This window comes from Heteronotia binoei, chromosome 9 (genome assembly GCF_032191835.1).
Source record: "Heteronotia binoei isolate CCM8104 ecotype False Entrance Well chromosome 9, APGP_CSIRO_Hbin_v1, whole genome shotgun sequence".
Classification (NCBI taxonomy): domain Eukaryota; kingdom Metazoa; phylum Chordata; class Lepidosauria; order Squamata; family Gekkonidae; genus Heteronotia; species Heteronotia binoei.
In genome coordinates, this window is record NC_083231.1 from 9,343,040 (window position 1) to 9,363,485 (window position 20,446).

Genomic DNA, 20,446 nt, shown 5'->3' on the forward strand with positions numbered 1-20,446 from the left:
CCACTCCTCCACTTGCAGCTGCTGGAATGGCCTTGGGTAAGCCATAGCTCTCGTAGGAGTTGTCCTTGAAAGGGCAACTTCTGTGAGAGCTCTCTCAGCCCCACCTACCTCAGACAGGGTGTCTGTTGTGGGGGCGGGGAAGGTAAAGGAGATTGTGACCGCTCTGAGATTCAGAGTATAGGGTGGGATATAAATCCAATATCATCTTCTTAACTTGTGCATTTCCCCTCCCCTTGCCTCAATACCGAAAACAGACTGACTCTGTGTTCTTATGAAGCCAGCCAGGGTATTCTGGGTTTCTTTAAACTGAAAAAGGTTTTATTAATTTCATTCGTGATCCTATTACTGCTTGTCAGCGCTGGCAATTGGACAGCATCCAATTGTAAACATTAGCTTAAGTGTTGCTGCGTTTAGTTATTATCATCCCTTCTGCCGTTTTAACACCTAACTTTCCTTTTCCAGTTCTTTGGCCAACAATCAGATTAAAGCGCTGCCAAGGGACGTCTTTGGTGATTTAGATTCCCTGATTGAACTGTGAGTAGAGCCAAACAGAGGCCTGCTTTGTCTTTCCTTAAAAAACAAACCAACCCTGCAAGCCTATTTTTTTTTTCCCGGCGGGTTTTAAAGCCAGAGCCTGGAATTCAGAATTTTGTGTATGAGATTATTGTTCCTGGAACTGGTGCTAGAAGTCAGCATACTGGCCAGTGTTTACTGTCTTGCAGCCTGAATCTAAGCAGTGTTAAGCATTCAGTAACACCTACTGAAATCTGTGGGTTTAGGGGCACCGAAGATTGTGGCATGCCTTCTGTTCTCTTGCCTAATAAATTCCTATTGTAATGTTTTAACACCTTGTGGTTCTATGTGGCTGAGGGCCTGCCGACTTTAGCGACCGTCTCTCGCCACATGTTCCCCAGAGGGTACTTAGATCTGGAACGCACAACTTACTATCGATCCCCGGGCCTAGGGAGGCAAGACTGAAAACAACCAGAGAAAGAGCCTTCTCAGTCACTGGAACCAACGACCTAAGGAAGTCAGAGCCTTGTGGGGCCTTGCCCAGTTCCGCAAGACCTGCAAGACGATGTTATTTTAGCTAGCTTTTAACCGAAACCGTCGAGATATTAGATCTAAACGGATGTCTGAGAACGCTGAATGCCGACTGTAACTAATTGGAAATCGGCACCAAATTGTTTTAACTGTTTTAATTAACTGTTTAATTTAATTGCTTTCCTGGGACTTTATTGTGTATTGTGAGCCGTCCTGAGCCTGCTTCGGCTGGGAGGGTGGGATATAAATCGAATAAACTAAACTAAACTATAAAGATCTTACCCACAACCAATATTTATTGTTCTCTGTGAATGCTTTTTTTTTTTGTAGCAGGAACTCCTTTGCATATTAGGCCACACCCCCATGATGTAGTCAGTCCTCCAAGGGCTCTTAGTACGGGGCCTACTGTAAGCTCCAGGAGGATTGGCTATCGGAGTGTGGCCTAATATGCAAAGGAGTTCCGGCTACAAAAAAAACGCCCCTGGATTCTCTGATATGGAACATCCATTTTGTTTGTTTGTTTTATTGAATTGTTTTATTGAATTTATTTGTTTGTTTTATTAAATTTTTGACTGCCCTTCCCAATAGCGGGGCTCAGGGTGGTTCACAGCGATTTACATTTCAGAAACAGATAAAATCGGATTAGACAACATCGCAGTTCCTAAAGTGAGATTGGGAGTGCCAGATGTAAACCGTAGCTGTCCTCAACCGAATACCTGGTGGAATGTCACTGCCTTACAGGCCCTGGGGACTAGTAGCAATTTCTGCAGGGCCCGGATGGAAATTGGCGGAGAGTTCCACCAGGTTGGGGCCAGGATAGAAAAAGCCCTGGCCTGAGTTGTGGAGAGCTGGATTTTCTTTAGAGGCAGTGTAGCTCTGAAGGCAGGGCAGATTAAGGGATGGGACAAACATCTCCATCAACCTGTCATGCAGAGGTGTGAAATTCATTCGTTACGTGGGCTGAATCTGACATAAATGTCACTTTGTCAAGCCGGACCGTAAAATGTATCACGAGGAAATGGAGATTAGAAAGGTGATTGCAGATGCCGAATGGCAATAGGTGAATGACAGTCGCAAACTTGATTGGATTAGGTGTGATAGGGAGAGGGGTAGCAGGTGTGAAGATACCAGCATTGGTCATGAGATAGGAAACCTCCGTCTCAATTCGGTCCAAGAGGATTCAGACCAGGAGGGTGCAAAGAATAAATGGACATAGGTCTGAACTTAGAAACCACAACATTCAGTTGCTGGCCTATTTATTGATTGATTGATTGATTGATTTGATTTGGCTTATATCCCGCCCTTCTAGGGTTGCCAAGTCCAATTCAAGAAATATCTGGGGACTTTGGGGGTGGAGCCAGGAGACATTGAGGCGGAGCTAGGAGCAAGGATGTGATAAGCAGAATTGAACTCCAAGGGAGTTCTGGCCATCACATTTAAAGGGACAGCACACTTTTTAAAATGCCTTCCTTCCAAAGAAAATAATGAAGGATAGGGGCACCTTCTTTTGGGGCTCGTAGAATTGGACCCCCTGGTCCAATCCTTTTGAAACTTGGGGGGTATTTTGGGGAGAGGCACTAGATGCTATACTGAAAATTTGGCACCTCTACCTCAAAAAACACCATCCCCCCCGCCCCGAGCCCCTGATACCCGCAGATCAATTCCCCATCATTCCCTATGGGAATTGTTCATGGAGGTGCATAATGGCTGTGGGGGAGGGGCTTCCCCTGCCGGCCAGCTGGCTGGGGGAGGGGGGAAGCCTGTAAAACCGGGGGATCCCCCGCTGGGACCTGGGGATTGGGAAGCCTATGCCCTTCCCCCAAGCAGGGTCAGAGTAGCAGTGCTCTTATAAAGGAATTTCAAAGGGCGATTAGAAAGTGAGACTGCTGAAAAATGAAGCTCGAGACAATGCATCCTCCAGGGCTGAACTGAGAACTAGTTTTCCTGTCTCATTACCAATGTGTGCTATTATCATTTGGAATCCGAAATCACTCCACTCTCCCAAGACATAAGGGTCTTTTTGAAAGAAATGAAAATCCAGATAGGAACAGAGAAATTCAATCTTTTTTTTAAAAAAAACTTTTCAGAATAAGCCAAAATAATTTCCTCAATGTAAATTGAGGGACGGAGGCAAGAGCCAGTTTTGTGTAGTGGTTAAGTGTGCGGACTCTTATCTGCGAGAACTAGGTTTGATTCCCCACTCCTCCACTTGCAGCTGCTGGAATGGCCTTGAATCAGCTGTAGTTCTCGCAGAGTTGTCCTTAAAAGGACAGGTTCTGTGAGTGCTCTCTCAGCCCCTCTACTTCACTGGGGGTGTTTTCGCACTTACGTTTTACTGGCGCGAAGACCCTCCTCACGCCGGCGGATCTGCAGTGATTTCGCACTAGAAGCGCCGGCACAGCCCATTGCGCCGGCTACTTCCGTCGCTAAGCCAGCGCAAACGGAAACCGCCAAGAAGCAGGAAAACGTTTGCGCTGGCTTAGCGACGGAAGTAGCCGGCGCAATGGGCTGCGCCGGCGCTTCTAGTGCGAAATCACTGCAGATCCGCCGGCGTGAGGAGGGTCTTCGCGCCAGTAAAACGTAAGTGCGAAAACACCCTGGGTGTTTGTTGTGGGGGAGGAAGGTAAAGGAGATTGTGAGCCGCTCTGAGACTGTGCTTCTGAGAGAAGGGCAGGATATAAATCTGCAGTTCTTCTTTCTTCTTCTTCTTTCTCTCTCTCTCTTTCTTCTTCATCTTCTTCTCCTCCTCTTCCTCCCCTGACTGTTGAAGTAAAGTGCAGAGCAGCCTTCTGCTCTGGTTTGGAAGGCAGCTTGCAAAGTGTGCATGTGGTGCTGAGTAATCTCTGCTTTTTCTGACTCTGTGCTGGTGCAGCAGCTGCAGTGCCCTAGTTTAAGTTTTTGACTTGGCAAGGCGTGCCAAAGAGCAGCTCTTGTACCAAAAGCAACTTGACTAGATTCGTACATTGAGCAATGCTGCTTTTTTAAAGAACATAAACAGAACAAGAAGGGACCCTCCAAGACTTCCAGGAGGCATCTCGCTTCCCGCTCCCACACTATTTCCTCTTTCCCTTTCCTGAAAGCCCCCAGAACCTCTCCCCTTTTCCTGCTTCCTTGGCTCCTTCCCACCCAACTGCCAACTGGCATTTCTCTCCCCTCTGTCATTAGCATGGAAGTCTGTGCTAATAGCTCTGCGTTCTAAAGTCCGTCTCTACTACTCTTCTATTTTGGGACTTCTGAACATTCTCCTAGAAAAATAAAAAAAGAAAATATAGTGGACTTACCTGTTCATTAAGGATTAGAATAATAGCATCATAGAGTTGGAAGAGACCTCCAGGGTCATCTAGTCCAACCCCCTGCACAATGCAGGAAACTCACAAACACCTCCCCCTAAATTCACAGGATCTTCATCGCTGTCAGATGGCCATCCAGCCTCTGTTTAAAAACCTCCAAGGAAGGAGAGCCCAGCGCCTCCCGAGGAAGCCTATTCCCCTGAGGAACCGCTCTAACGGTCAGGAAGTTCTTCCTAATGTTGAGTCGGAAACCCTTTTGATTTAATTTCAACCCGTTGGTTCTGGTCCTACCTTCTGGGACCACAGAAAACAATTCCACACCATCCTTATATGGACTTGAAGGTGGTGATTGGAACAGTTTTGTAGGAGATTAGTCCTCCTCATGTTTATTTGCTCTGTTTTGTACGAAAAATATATACTAGTATGTGTTAAAGGAAATATGTTGCCAAGCTTATAGTCTGTTGTGAATATCTATAGCTTTAAAAGTGCGTTAAAGACAAGTTACATGGAAGCGCAGCTTTTTTTCTCCTTGCTACTTCTTTCCGTGAGTCTCGCTCTGGTTGCCACGGCACCTGGGGCCTGGCAACTCACAGAGACCTGATTTAAATCCTTGCTCCGTCAAGAGGATCCCCTTCTCAGCATAGCCCAAAACCATAGGGTTGTTACGCAGATAAATTGGGGGCGGGTCCATATGAGCTATCTGGAGTTCTTCTGGTATCGTGTTAATTGTCACCAGTTGCTTACAGATCCCAGTCTAATGAAGCATGGAAATCTGTCGTTTTTATTGGATTTCATAAATAACTTCTGGCAAACAGGCCACTGCCAAGAGAGCCAGTTTGGTGTAGTGGTTAAGTGCATGGACTCTTATCTGGGAGAACCGGGTTTGATTCCCCACTCTTCCACTTGCAGCTGCTGGGATGGCCTTGGGTCAGTCATAGCTCTCGCAGGAGTTGTCCTTGAAAGGGCAGCCTCTGGGAGAGCTCTTTCAGCCCCACCCACCTCACAGGGTGTCTGTTGTGGGGGGAGAAAATAAAGGAGATTGAAGGCTGCTCTGAGATTCCGATAGATCCAAGTAGGCAGGCGTGTTGGTCTGAAGTAGTAGAACAAAATAGGAGTCGATTGCACCTTTAAGACCAACTTAGTTTTATTCAGAATGTAAGCTTTCGTGTGCTCTCTAAGCACACTTCATCAGATGAGGAATCTGGTGCCAGATTCCTCATCTGATGAAGTGTGCTTAGAGAGCACACGAAAGCTTACATTCTGAATAAAACTAAATTGGTCTTAAAGGTGCAATCGACTCCTATTTTGTTCTGAGAATCAGAGTGAAGGGTGGGGTATAAATCCAATATCATCATCTTCATCTTCTGTTGGCTTGTTCCAGCAACTATTGTGCATCTCCTTTATTCACAAGGTCCTCTTGTTGTCTGAGAGCAAGCCTTCACAGCTACCTTGCCACATGAAGACTTGGATTTACTTTAACCAAGTGAACAGACATGGGGGGGTTAGCATGTACTACGCCCAGACAGCCTTTATTCATTTCATTGCACTGCATGTAGGGCCAAGGTCTTTCCGCAGGTTAACCAGAATCCGTTTTGAACTGCACAATTTTTAAAAAGTTAAATATGACACGGAAGTTTAATGAACTTTTCACTTTGATTCAACATCAACCTTTTCAAATCTGTTTGTTTTTTGTGTGTCTGTGTTTGTTTGTTTTTTAGAGATTTAAGGGGAAATAAATTTGAATGTGACTGCAAGGCCAAATGGTTGTTTTTATGGTTAAAGATGACGAATTCCACTGTTTCCGATGTCATGTGTGTTGGTCCGGCAGAATTTCAGGACAAGAAGTTAAATGATGTCTCCAGTTTTGATGATGAGTGTACCACTACAGGTATTTCATTGATGGGGAATATCTAATACTGTCTTTCTCCAGGCTTCGGTGTGTTAACACTTCAGCAAGCTTCTCTTTTAAAACTATTCTTTACAAGGGCACTGGTCAAAAAGCCATTATGCAGCTAGTTAGCTAGGAAGGCTGATTTTATCTCTGTCTGTCTGTCTGTCTAATAGAATATATATACGGTTTCCTTTTCTGAGCTTCTGTTTCACTTATGCTTCTTTAACAATCCTCTTGGAACCTCATGAACAAAGCAAAATCATGTTTAACCAGGGCTAAGGAAAGAATTAAATGTTACATGCAAGATGCTTCCTTCCCTGTGTTCCCTAATAGCACGTGCCTTGTTTCACTATGTCCCCACATTGCACATTTTCATGCCTCTTTGCTATGAGTGGCCAACGAGTGGAGAGGAGATGGAGAAAGTGTGTGATGACATCAGGTTTATGTGATGAGTTTCACTTGGAGGGATCAGGGAAGAACTACTTAGATGCCAGTTTGGTCAGCCAGTTGTCTCTTGCAACATTTATCCCTACCCTAAGTCCTCTGTTTTAACACACGTGCCAGGATGCAGAGAAAAGGGGCATAAGCACACTGTAAAGGAAGCCCAAATTTTGCTTTCCTGCTGCTGAAGAGACAAGCCGTGTCTAGAACTGAACTATGGCTTTTCTCTCTGGCAGCAGAGACTGCTGCAGAAAAATTGGGAGAACACCCCCTTTGGGCATAATCCTCAATGTCTGTGCTTTGGATCCCAGTCATAGTTTTTTAAAGTTTCGACCCTTGCTCTGTTCTTAAGTTATGGCAAGAAGACAAAGTCATTGTTTGAAGAACATAAGATGAGCTCTGATGACCACAGCCATAACTAGCTCATTTTGCACCCAAGGCTAGAAAAATACAATTGTGCCTCTTATAGTTTCATAGTAGTTATTTTGGTTAAAAAGCAAATACATGAATAAAAAGAGCAATAATAACACAACATTCATTGTAATCATCAGGGCTTTTTTTGTAGCAGGAACTGCTTTGCATATTAGGCCACACACCCCTGATGTAGCCAATCCTCCAAGAGCTTAGGGCAGGGGTGTCAAGCATGCAGTCCGGGGGCCAAATCAGGCCCCAGGAGGGCTCCTATCAGGCCCCCAAGCAACTGGCTGTCATCTGCTTCCTTCTCCCTCTCTCTTGCTTCCTTCTACATCACAGCTTGCTTTGCCAGGCTTGCTCAACTGCACAGGAGCTGCCGAGCAAAACCACTATTTTCTCCATTGGGTGAGGCTCCTCCCTTGAGGAGGAGGGCGAGGAATAGCTTGCTTTGCTAGGCTCTCTCAATTGCACAGCAGAGCTACTGAGCCAAGCCTCTCTTCCTTCTGTTGGCTGAGGCTCCTCCCTCTCCTGGTCCCTTGGGGAAAGAAGGAAAGAGCCAGAGCCCCCTTTGCCCAGTTCCCTGCATCCCATGGGAGAAATACAAAGGAAGCACCTTTAAGTACCTGGGGGCGAGTGCTAATGTTTTAAGCATGTATTAAGGGTTGCTTTTTTTTAAAAAAAATCTTTCGTTATGTTTGTCTGTGTCCTTTATAAAGTTTATGACAGCATATGTAGCTTTAAGGCTTCATAATGCTGTGTAAAGATTATGTAACTCCCACTATACAGCTGTAACCAGAAGCATGTGAGCAACATGTGAAACTCATTAGCTAAATGAGCAAAGGGATTGGGTAATGGATGTATAACAACAGTGGCCACACTTCTAACTCTTGTGGGTGAATATTGGAGGAGGGACCTGGAGAGGAGTTGGAGAGTGGCGTGTTATTCTGTTGGACTGATTGAATGTATTGGATTGATGGACTGGTAAATGACTATTCTTCTGGACTGTGATATTTGTACCACTGAACTGACTGGACTGAACGTGAGTGACCTGACCGTTGGACTGACTTTGACTTATGCTTATTGCCTGAACCCTAATATGCTTATTGAACTGGCTGTTGTTGAGTTGGTCTTCAATAGAACTATCGCTGGGGCTGGGCTGACCAGAGTGCTCTACACAACGAACTTCAGCACACTCTGTCAGTTTATATCTCTGCTACCTAATCTTAAATAGGAACACACATGGCCTGGCCTGACAAAGCGCGGCCTGACAAGGTCTCATTTATGTCAGATCCAGCCCTATATGCGTTTCACACCTCCGGCTTAGAGGGCTGTCCTTACGGGGCCTACTGTAAGCTCCAGGAGGATTAGCTACATCAGGGGTGTGTGGCCTAATATGCAAAGGAGGTCCTGCTAGATTTCCGTACAGGGCCTACTGTAAGCTCCAGGAGGATTAGCTACATCAGGGGTGTGTGGCCTAATATGCAAAGGAGGTCCTGCTAGAATTCCTTACAGGGCTCTTCGTACAGGGCCTACTGTAAGCTCCAGGAGGATTAGCTACATCAGGGGTGTGTGGCCTAATATGCAAAGGAGGTCCTGCTAGAATTCCTTACAGGGCTCTTCGTACAGGGCCTGCTGTAAGCTCCAGGAGGATTAGCTACATCAGGGGTATGTGGCCTAATATGCAAAGGAGGTCCTGCTAGAATTCCTTACAGGGTTCTTCGTACAGGGCCTGCTGTAAGCTCCAGGAGGATTGGCTACATCAGGGGTGTGTGGCCTAATATGCAAAGGAGGTCCTGCTAGAATTCCTTACAGGGTTCTTCGTACAGGGCCTGCTGTAAGCTCCAGGAGGATTGGCTACATCAGGGGTGTGTGGCCTAATATGCAAAGGAGGTCCTGCTAGAATTCCTTACAGGGCTCTTCGTACAGGGCCTACTGAGAACTCCAGGAGGATTGGCTACATCAAGGGGGTGTGGCCTAATAGGCAAAGGAGGTCCTGCTAGAATTCCTTACAAGGCTCTTCGTACAGGGCCTACTGGAAGCTCCAGGAGGATTAGCTACATCAGGGGTGTGTGGCCTTATATGCAAAGGAGCTTCTGCTACAAAAAAAAGCCCGGTAGCCATCACCGTATACTTTTTCTGTGCCCCTCTGCTTTGTGCGCCCAAGACAAGCGCCTCACTTGCCTTGCCCCCGTTACACCTCTTTTGGTGAATCAGGCCAGTGGTCCATCTAGTCCAGCATCCTGTCCCACACAGTGGCCAACCAGTTGTTCTGGAGAGTCAAACAAAAAGGGCATAGCGGCCAACGCCTTTCCCTCCTGGCCCTGCTATCCAGAGAGCTGCTGGAGTGGAACAACCGTGAGGCGGAAAGAAAAAGCGAGAAGTTGGCGATTCACAATAGGTACATTCATCAAAACATGCTCTCGCTTTCAAAACAGCAGCAGGAGAAGAAAAATGCTGAGGGAAGCAAGCGCAATGCCGTTAGGGAAGGAACGGTCTTGTGGCCAGCCTCTAGGATGGAGATAAAATGCTTCTGAAAAAAGCATTACAGTGGCGTGAGGTGAAATTCTTGAGACTCCATGCTGTGAGGCAAATTGCTCAGGTTCCTTCACCTTCTACTGACTCCTGTTGCGTTGAAACAAGCTGGGTGTATCGTTTAACCTTCTGCCCTTTGGCTTTCGCTAAGTACCGGGTAGACGATATTCTCACACCAATGTTTTGTTCAGAATTTGTCACTCTAAAGCATGTTGTCCTTAGGAAGGCTAGCAGGAGAGGGAAAGAGGACAAGTTGGAAACGCCGCTCCCTTAACGTTACAGTGGAATCATTTGTCGCTTTGCATGTTTCCTGGGAGTTAAGGAAATTCTTCTGGGCTGCTTTTCTTGTTCCTGTGTGAGAAACAAAATCAACATTTTCTGGGGTTGCCAGCCTCCAGGTGGGGCCTGGAGATCTCCCGCTTTTAAAACTGATCTCCGGCTGGCAGAGATCAGCTCCCCTGGAGAAAATGGCTGCTTGGAAGGGGGGGACTCTAGGGCATCGTACCCTGCTGAGGCCCCTCCCTTCCTCAAACCCCGCCCTTTCCTGTACCCACCCCCAAAGTCTCCAGGTATTTTCCAGCACAGACTTGGCAACCCTAGCCTTTTCAGATCTGCGGCCCATTTTTTGAACACCGTTTTGTTTGCAGTACATATTGCTTGTTTGTCTTAGGCTGAGTTCAGGCTTCATGAACAAATGAAGCGAAGTTTGTTTATTTTATATATTCACAAAATGTATACCTTTCTGTCTCCACAAGGGCCACTAAGGCAGCTGGCAATTTAAACATATCTTATTTAAAAAATCACATTTTAAAACCATTAAATTTTTCTTTTGAGAAAGAATTTTTTATTAAGAAAAATAAGCATACATAGAAAAGAAAATAAAAAGACATAACATACAAAACAAAAAGAAAAGAAAAGAAAAAAAGAGAATCATACATTCCTAACAGATCACATCAAGACATCTACATACAAACAACTAACATTTACACCTAAACCCAGCCATACCACTGGGAGGTGGAGAGGTTTAGATATCAAAGAAAAAGCAAAAACATGATTACTCCAATGTAAAGCCTCTACTTTTAACCCATTTATAAACAGGATCCCAAACCTCTTGACATTTTTGTACATTACCATTTCTTAATCTTGCGGACTTTAAAACCATTAAAATTACCCCCCCCCAAGACATCATTAAAACAAAAACAACATACGTACAAAGGCATAAAAAACATCAATTGAAACATTGGTCGGGAGGGACAGTGGATCACTCTGGGAATTTCCAAGCAAAACAGTCTTTATCAGATGATGGAAGGTAGCAACAGAAGGAGACAGACAAATAAACAAAGGACATTGCTGAGCTGCAAAAAGTACCGGGGAGGGCAACCAACATGGTTAGGAGGTTTGAGCACACTATCGTGAAAGGCTGAAGAATCGGGGACTTTTTGCTTATGTACTAAGAGGGTACAGGATAGAAGTTTATAAAGCGATGCCCAGGGTGGAGAGAGCTGACTGAAAGACCTTTTTCTCTCTCCCCCAAAAGAATAGAACCCAAGGGCATCCAGTCAAGATGATGGACAGTAGGTTGAGGATCGAGAAGAGGAAATACTTCTTTGCCCAGGGAGCAATTAAAATGTGGAATTCACTGCTAGTGATGGCGATAGGAATGAACAGCTTTAAAAAAGGGGATTCGATAGATTCATGGAGGATAAGTCTTATCAATGGCTACTAGTCATGGTGACTAGAGGCACGAATTGTCTGAATCCCAGAGCCAGGAGGCAACATCAGGGGAAGGCCTCAGCTTCTATGCTCTCTTGTTGACCATCCAGAGGAACTGGCTGGCCACTGTGTGAGACAGGAGGCTGGACTGGATGGACCCTCCTTGGTCTGATCCAGCAGGCTCTTCTGAGATTCTTATGAAGGCCTCGATCTCTCTGCTTTGTTGCTGGCCCTCCAGAGGAACTGGTTGGCCACTGTGTGAGACAGGAGGCTGGACTAGATGGACCCTCACTGGTCTGATCCAGCAGGGCTCTTCTGAGGTTCTTCTCAGGGGAAGGCCTCGGCCTCTCTGACCTGTTGCTGGCCCTCCAGAGCAACCGGCTGGCCACTGTGTGAGACAGGAGGCTGGACTTGGTGAGCCACTGGTCTGATCCTGCAGGGTTCTTCTGATGTTCTTGTGAGAAAGAAACTGCATTGCGACCCATCACAGTAAATCATGGCTTAGCAGGTTGACTAAATACAGCTTTCATGTCTGAGTGAGCCTTTTCAGAAACATCAGCATGTTTTCCTGCAATATCAATATCTCCTCTTGAGTTTTTTTTATGTTTTCAACGCAGAATTGTTTGTAAAAGAAATCTTAAATGTATGTTTTCAGATTTTGTAGTTCATCAGGTTTTACCCTACCAGTCAGTCTCAGTGGACGCCTTCCATTCAAAGAATGATGTCTATGTAGCCATCGCTCAGCCCAGCATGGAAAATTGTATGGTGCTAGAATGGGATCACATTGAGAAGAACTTCAGGAGCTACGATAACATTACTGGTAAGAAAAAGTCAACTCTTATGTTAAGTCTGCGGGCTCTTATCTGGGAGAACCGGGTTTGATTCCCCACTCCTCCACTTGCAGCTGTTGGAATGGCCTTGGGTCAGCCGTAGCTCTCACAGAGTTGTCCTTGAAAGGGCAGCTGCTGTGAGACTCTCTCAGCCCCACCCATCTCACAGGGTGTCTGTTGTGGGGAAAGGAGATTGTAGGCCGTTCTAAGACACTGTTCTTGAAAGGGCAGCTCCTGTGAGAGCTCTCTCAGCCCCACCCACCTCAGAGGGTGTCTGTTCTGGGAGAAGGAGATAAAGGAGATAGCAGTCCCCTCTGAGACTCTGTTCTTAAAAGGGCAGCTACTGTGAGAGCTCACTCAGCCCCACCCACCTCAGAGGGTGTTTGTTGTGGGAGAAGAAGATAAAGGAGATAGTAGGCTCCTCTGAGACTCTGTCCTTGAAAGGGCAGCTGCTGTGAGAGCTCTCTCAGCCCCACCCACCTCAGAGGGTTTCTTTTGTGGGAGAAGGAGATAAAGGAGATAGTAGGCCCCTCTGAGACTCTGTCCTTGAAAGGGCAGCTCCTGTGAGAGCTCTCTCAGCCCCACCTACCTCACAGGGTGTCTGTTGTGGGGGAAGGAGATAAAGGAGATTGTAGGCCCCTCTGAGACTCTGTCCTTGAAAGGGCAGCTCCTTTGAGAGCTCTCTCAGCTCCACCCACCTCATAGGGTGTCTTTTGTGCGGGAAGGAGATAAAGGAGATTGTAGGCCGTTCTGAGCCTCTGTCCTTGAAAGGGCAGCTCCTGTGTGAGCTCTCTCAGTCCCACCCACCTCACAGAATGTCTGTTGTGGAGGAGGAAGGTAAAGGAGATTGTGAGCCGCTCTGAGACTCTGATTCAGAGAGAAGAGCGGGGTATAAATCATCATCTTCTTGTTCCTTTGCTTCTTCCTTCACTTTAGCATATTTGAATGCGGATATAAGGAAAATGGCTTCGCGTTGAATAGATTGCTCCCGATGATCCTTGCTAAAATTTACTTGGAGTCACTGGATCGATAAAAATTAGCGAATTTAAAATCTTCAGAGGGAATTGGGCAGGCACCGCAGGGGTCAGAGGGGACAGGGAGGGGGTGCCCACTCCCACGATGCGGTTGCACCCCAGTTGGCTGCCTACTAGGGGTGTGCAGAGGAAAAAAATTCGTTAAGTTTCGGTTTTGGGTGGATTAAACAAAACAAAAAATCGTTATTCCCTTGGAAAGCCGAATCTCATATTAGGTAAAGGAAAAGAAACCAAAAAAAATCGGTATTCCCAAATTTTTTAGGCTCTGCTATACTCTATGGGCCATTGTAGTCAGTGGCAAAATCCCATAGGGGGGGAGGGGGTTTGAGGTAGAGGCACCAAATTTGCTGTGTACCTGCGGGAGCCTCTCCCCAAAAGATCCCCCAAGTTTAAAAAAGATTGGACCAGAGAGTCCAATCCTATGGGCACCCAAAGAGGGTGCCCCTATTCCCCATTGAAATCAATGACTGGGGGAAATCCATTAATTTCAATGATGGGGAAAATGTCAAATCAGAGAATCTGACTCTCACGTGTAAAAAAGGCAAAACCACAGAGAGCAACCCATGGGCTGGGGGAAAGGGGGTTTGAAATTGTTGTTTGTACTGTATTGTTTTATTGAACCATGGAATTCCATGCCTGTGAGCCGCCCTGAGCCCGCCTTTGGCGGGGGAGGGCGGGATATAAGAATAAATTTATTATTATTATTATGAAGGACAGGCACCACATTTTTTCCCAAAAGAACCCCCAAGTTCCAAAGAAGATTGGAGTGGATTTGGGCCCCATCCTCCCCCCGCCCCCCATTGAAACCAATGGCTGGGAAAGCTCCATTGCCACACAATCTCAGGCAGCAGGCAGCGGAGCAAACCAGCATGGAATCTGACTCAGATTGCTTTTATGCTCTCTGTCCATACACAGATTTTCAAAATGTGAAAAATCCTGTGACTGACATGAACTTCTGTTGCCTCATTGGCCAGATTGCCCATCCCCGCCCCCCTCCCAATCTGCTGGCCACTAGCAGCCCAACCTGCTACAACAGCCTTACAAGGAAAGCAGATTTAGCTATACTATGTAATTAAGAAAACACAAAGAAGGTTAGGCATGATACAATACATGTCTTGTTTTTAGCTATTGCTTTATTCCAGAAGTCCATTCCTTTCCTATCCATTCCTGAGTACGTGTGAAATTATAAATATTAACCAATCTAGAGCATTTATTCTTATTTGCAGCCAAATAATAAATTTTTTGCATCAATCTTGCAAACGCAATTCCTCACCCCTCCCGCTCCTGATTGAGTTAATCTTTCTTTTGCTACACTGATAAAACAGTTGTTAACGTGATGGCTGAGTGAAGACTGGTCTTTGTTCAAGCCTTGAGGAAAAAGGAACACATTCAGAGTAAATTCAGACCTCTTAATGGATTCTAATTGTAGACACAAAAGATTCCCCTGAAGTATGAAAGGAAGAGGATGTTTGTTGTTAAGATTGTAATGTTCTCCCCTTCCCACTGCCATCCTTCTGATTCCTGGGGAAAAAAAGCCAAACTTTTTAGGCTTTTCCCCACATTTCTCTAATTCGGTTGCTGAATCAGATCAGAGAATCTGATTCAACTTTTTAAAAGCCTAAAAATGCCGAAAAGGGCATATTTTGGGGGTTTTTTTTTTCCAAACTAATGTTTATGGAATGCACACCCCTACCGCCTACCTCACCGACTCCCATATGCTGGTCCTGGGAACAAACTTACAAAATTTAATCAGGACTCTGAAACCAGACTTGATAGTCTGAACTGACCTGGTCCTTTATGACAGAACTCAGTTTTCCCCTGGAATATGGGGAGCCATCACATTCTGGAAAAGTCCCATGTCATCCTGCAGATTCAGGGCAGCTCTAACAACAACATCCATGCAGTTCTCAACAATGATAGTAGTTCAATTTAGACCAGGGGTGTCACACATGTGGCCCAGGGGCCAAATCAGGCCCCCAGAGGGCTCCTATCAGGCCCCCAAGCAACTGGCTGTCGTCTGCTTCTTTCTCCCTCTCTCTTGCTTCCTTCTGCATCTCAGCTTGCTTTGCCAGGCTTGCTCAATTGCACAGGAGCAACAGAGCATTGGTTGAGGAGGCTTGCTCAATTGCACAGGAGAAACAGAGCATTTCTTCATTGGTTGAGACTCCTCCCCCTCTTGGTCCCCTGGGGAGGGAGGGAAAGAGCCAGAGCTTCCTTTGCCCAGTTCCCTGAATCCCATTGGAGAAATACAAAGAAAGCACCTTTAAGACCACCAAGTGCTAATGTTTTAAGGTTGTTGTTTTTTTTTTAAAAAAAAAATCTTTAGTTGTGTTTCTGTTCTTTAAAATGTTTATATCTCTGGTTCAGGTAGCCGGCTCCAGGTTGACTCAGCCTTCCATCCTTCTGGGGTCGGTAAAATGAGTCCCCAGCTTGCTGGGGGGGAAAGTTTAGATGACTGGGGAAGGCCGTGGCAAACCACCCCGTAAAAAGTCTGCCATGAAAACATTGTGAAAGCAACGTCAACCCAGAGTTGGAAACGACTGGTGCTTGCACAGGGGACTACCTTTACCTTTTTTTTTCCTAATCTTTTTTAGATATAATCAATTTTATTAGTAACATATGGTAGCAAATCTATATCAATATCTTATAACTTAAAAAGAAAAATTTATCTACCCCATATCTTACTTTTCTCCCACCCCTCCCCCCGTTATTTGACCCTCGCCAGTTTTATTTACTTAAAAAAACCAAATATTAAAGGTACCCTTAACTATTAAAAAACCCAAAAGTTATATTCTTCTTTTAAAACTTAATCATTATCAAAAATTGTCCAGTGTCCTTTTATTTTCCACTCTTTTTCTACGTATCTTTTTTTGCCTAATCTTAAATAGGTACACATATGGCCTGGCCCAACACGGCCTGGTCCAGCTTGACAAAGTCTCATTTATGTCAGATCCGGCCCTCGTAACGAATGAGTTTGACACCCCTGATTTAGATCATCAGTAACAACTATTGGAACGTTCCCAAAGTTGTACTTTTTACTTTATTCTCAGTGGAATCATTACCTCCTTTCTCTACTGCAAACAGCCCCACGGGGATAAGACCAAGACACTCAGGACAATTAGACATTGATAGCCTCTTTGATATTTTAAAAGCTAAATTGTCGCCTTCTAACCTCGCTGCTCTGCTTGAACCAACAGGTCAGTCCATAGTGGGATGCAAAGCGATCTTGATCGACGACCAGGTCTTCGTGGTGGTGGCCCAGCTCTTCGGCGGCTCGCACATTTATAAGTACGACGACAGCTGGACCAGGTTTGTCAAATTCCAGGACATCGAGGTCTCCCGCATTTCAAAGCCCAACGACATTGAGCTCTTTCAGATAGAGAGTGAGACATTCTTCGTCATCGCCGACAGCTCGAAAGCTGGTTTGACCACCATCTACAAGTGGAACAACAAAGGGTTCTACTCTTATCAGTCCCTGCACGAGTGGTTCCGGGACACGGACGCCGAGTTTGTCGACATCGATGGGAAATCTCACCTGATCCTGTCGAGCCGCTCGCAGATCCCCATCATCCTTCAGTGGAACAAAAACTCCAAAAAGTTCCTCCCGCACAGCGAGATCCCCAACATGGAGGACGTTCTGGCCGCGAAGAGTTTCCGCATCCAAGACGACCTCTACCTTTCGCTCACCAGGTTCATCGGCGACTCGAGAGTCATGAAGTGGAACGGCAAGCAGTTTGCGGAGATCCAGGCTCTCCCGTCTCGGGGCGCCATGACCCTGCAGCCGTTCTCCTTTAAGGATAACCACTACCTGGCCTTAGGCAGTGACTACACCTTCTCCCAAATCTTCCAGTGGGACAACGGAAAGAAGCTCTTTAAAATATTTAAGGAGATCTACGTGCAGGCCCCCCGCTCCTTCACGGCCGTGTCCACGGACAGAAGAGATTTTTTATTTGCCTCCAGTTTTAAAGGCCACACGCAAATATTTGAACACATCATTGTGGACCTGAGTTTATGAAGGCGCCGTGGGAGGGAGGAGGGAGGGGTGGGGCGGGGCGGGGGAAACTCACGTACGACCAAGTTCTCACTTAGAACACACAGAGACAGAGAAAGGACCGATGGCTCACTCCCGGAAGGTAGGACGCGCCTTGCAGCATTAGTCAGGAGTTTTCTGAACTTTTTAGATGTTTGCCTATTTAATCAGGGATTGATTGCATTAACTTGGTTAACTGCATGCCGGCGCCCATCTTTGCAGGCTATAATTACTCTCAGAAAGCATGCGGCGCTTCGGAATTAATTCTAACGCATCTAAAACATCAGTGCAAGAACTGAAGGAGGAGACGGGGAAAGCAGAAAGGGCTGGAGGGGTCACTGCACTTGAACAAAAGGAGAGGGGAAACACGGCCATGTAGCTGACCTTTTCAGTGCCAGTATTTATAATAATAATAATAATAAAATTTTATTTATACCCCGCCGAGGCAGGCTCAGGGCGGCTTACAAAATATGGCAAAGCCATGTTAAACAATAAAACAATTATACAATATAACTTACAATTTACATAATCTAAAACAATCTAAAATAATCTCGACTCACTGCTATCTCAGTTGTTTATATTAATGATGGCGTGATGTTTATTTCAAGCTTCATCTTAAAAGGCTAGCCGGAAGCGGGCGGTTTTACACGCCCTACGGAATTGGCTAAGGTCCCGTAGGGCCCGCACCTCTTCCGGCAGCTGGTTCCACCATTTGGGTGAAGCGGAGTTTATTTCACCAAAGGTTGATACATTTCTTTCGGGGAGGGGGGTTCAACTGCGAAGGTTGTAGGGTGGGATTCAACTAAAAAGATGCGGCAGGGGGAGGTTGGAGGGGGCATCAGGTGGCCAGGAACGACACGGAACACCCTGCCCATAGCTGCTCAGAGGATCGTATACTTGTCCCACTTCTTCTCGGGGTCGTAGGGCTCCCATCGGCTTGCGGGGAAAATGTGCTTGTTCTTCTCGTACCAGCTGCGCAGCACCATCTTCCCGGCGTGGGACTCGTCCTTCTCCACCGTCGCGTCGCTCAGAAGTCGAACGTCATCGTGGACGTCAAAATTGAAGAGCGGCCCGCTTTTCCCCCGGGCTTTGGTGACGATGAAGTCGTAGAAGCTGTGATGGTATGGGATGATCAGGTCCTCCTTGATGTACATCAGCTGCTCCACACCAGCAGACCGGAGTTCGCTGAAGTCCTTGCGCAAGATCTCCAGGGCCTTCTGCAGGAACTGCTGAATGGTGTTCCCCTTCTTCATCTTGACTGTCCGCCGGTGTCCGGAGCCATCCCAGTAGCTGAAGGTGACTTCGATTTCTTCGCTCTTGATTTTCTCCTGCTTTGCTTCCCACTCTTGGCGGAGCTCTTCTCGAAAGCGATTCTCTTCCTCCTCACGGTCCCGATCGGGCAGGAAGCTGGTGTCCACATCTGGATTCTTCTCCAATTTCCTCTTCTTGGTGGGCACCTCTTCCCGCTCAAGTTCCACTTCCTCCTCCTCTTCCTCTCCTCCTCTGTCCTCCTCCTCTTCCTCGTCCAAGGTGAAGGACAAGCTGGAGATCTTGCGCTTCTGCTCCTGTTTGCGTTCTCGCTCGCGCATCCGCTCCAGTTTCACTTGCAGTTCTTTCGACTGTTCCTTCTTGGCCAACTGCTTCTCCCGTTCCTTCCCCGGGGCCTCTTGCTTGGCCTTCATGTCATTGAGGGTTACCAGACCCACAGTGCTGGATTTCAGCTCCGCTTCCACGGCGTCGTAGTGCGCCGAGAACTTCTTGTTGATGTTCGACTTCGTGATGTTCTCCTCTGCAATGCGCTGCCGCGTCTGCTTCCGCTGCCTCTCCCGCTTCTTTGTCAGCTGGGGGGCCCGGCCAGCCTCGCTGGCAGCCCCTTTGTACTGCGCCATGGCTGCAGACGGACCCGGCCGAGATAACGGAGGGTTTTTTGCCCCCTTTCAAGGAAGGGCAACCGAGAAGCTCCTCTCGCCGGCCGCAGACTCCCACCAGCCACTTCAGCTCTTTAAAGAGCAATCCCACAACTTTGTTAAAGTCGACACCAAGATGGGGCAGGAAATGCTTGTTCTATCATCTTTGCTTTTCATCAGCGGCCCAGAGATACCAACAAGCAGGGAGGTTTTTTGTAGCCAAGAGCTCCTTTGCATATTTGGCCACACACCCCTGATGTAGCCAATCCTCCTGGAGCTTACAGTAGGCCCTGTACTAAGAGCCCTGTAGGCTCCTGGAGGATTGGCTACATCCAGGGTGTGTGGCCTAATATGCAGAGGAGTTCCAGCTACAAAATAAAGCCCTGCCAACAGGAAGGGGAAACAGTTCTGCTTATTGGTCCTTTGGAGGAGCGAGTAGAGGCTGCATCCCTAGGAAGAAAAAGGAAAGGTCCCCTGTGCGAGCACCAGTTGTTTGCGACTGGGGTGATGTTGCTTTCACAACGTTTTCACGGCAGACTCGCGCTGCTAAATCCTGATTTAGAAAAAGCAGAGGGAGACTGGGGTGAGTGGTTTGGTAGGTGGGTTTGGAATGTTTTGTCTGCTTTAGGGAAGTAACTTAGGTGCACTCTATTCCCTAAATATTTTTCCCCCAAAGGCCAACTAACAGTATCCCTGCATTCATCAGTCCACTTGGCTCTGACCTACAGTGATAATACAGAGAACCGTTCGGAAAACTCCAGCCCAGGGCTCACCAAATATATCTTTTGGACCACAGCTAGTAAAAGGGGGTGATGAGATCCCATGCAATTCGTCGATTGCCCGAACCACCAACCCAAGATCCAACCAATGTTAAGCACATCGAAGGACTTCGAAGTACCATTGTATTTTACAGATTCTCCCATTGAAAGAAGCAGGGCTGGATGGTGTTTTAATTCTGCCATGTTTCTTTCACTTGCTTCCTGGTTCATTTTAACCTGGCCTTCCAATAGTCCCGTGGCGCAGAGTGGGTAAAGCTGCAGTACTGCAGTCCAAACTCTCTGCTCACAATCCCGGCAGAAGCTGGGTTCAGGTGGCAGGCTCAAGGCTGACTCAGCCTTCCGTCTTTCCGAGGTCGGTCAAATGAGTACCCAGCTTGCTAGGGGGTGGGGTGGGGGCGTGGATGACTGGGGAAGGCAATAGCAAACTACCCTGTAGAAAGTATGCCATGAAAACATGATGTGACGTCACCCCAGAGTTGGAAACGACTGGCGTTTGCACAGGTGACTACCTTTACCCTTTTCCCAATAGCTGGCCTTTAGA

General features: G+C 46.7%; 2 protein-coding genes across 2 annotated transcripts in view; one reads left to right on the plus strand and one right to left on the minus strand.

Moving 5' to 3' along the window:
• The window catches only part of LGI2 (leucine rich repeat LGI family member 2), a 43,455-nt gene extending 26,224 nt beyond the window's left edge, over nt 1–17,231 (plus strand). The window contains 4 exon segments of the mRNA XM_060247281.1: nt 463–534; nt 6,053–6,222; nt 11,981–12,145; nt 16,387–17,231. Coding sequence (XP_060103264.1) covers nt 463–534; nt 6,053–6,222; nt 11,981–12,145; nt 16,387–17,204 — 1,225 coding nt within the window. The 3' untranslated portion in view covers nt 17,205–17,231.
• Nucleotides 17,232–17,933: 702 nt separating this feature from the next.
• LOC132576922 (protein FAM50A-like) lies at nt 17,934–19,212 on the minus strand. The gene has a single exon (XM_060246218.1). The coding sequence runs from the start codon at nt 19,106–19,108 to the stop codon at nt 18,101–18,103; it is 1,008 nt and encodes a 335-aa protein (XP_060102201.1). The 5' UTR covers nt 19,109–19,212; the 3' UTR covers nt 17,934–18,100.
• Between the last annotated feature and the right edge of the window lie 1,234 nt (nt 19,213–20,446).

Excerpts from the sequence above, each read along its gene's own strand:
- LOC132576922 (XM_060246218.1), bottom strand. The coding sequence starts at position 19,108 with ATGGCGCAGTACAAAGGGGCTGCCAGCGAGGCTGGCCGGGCCCCCCAG.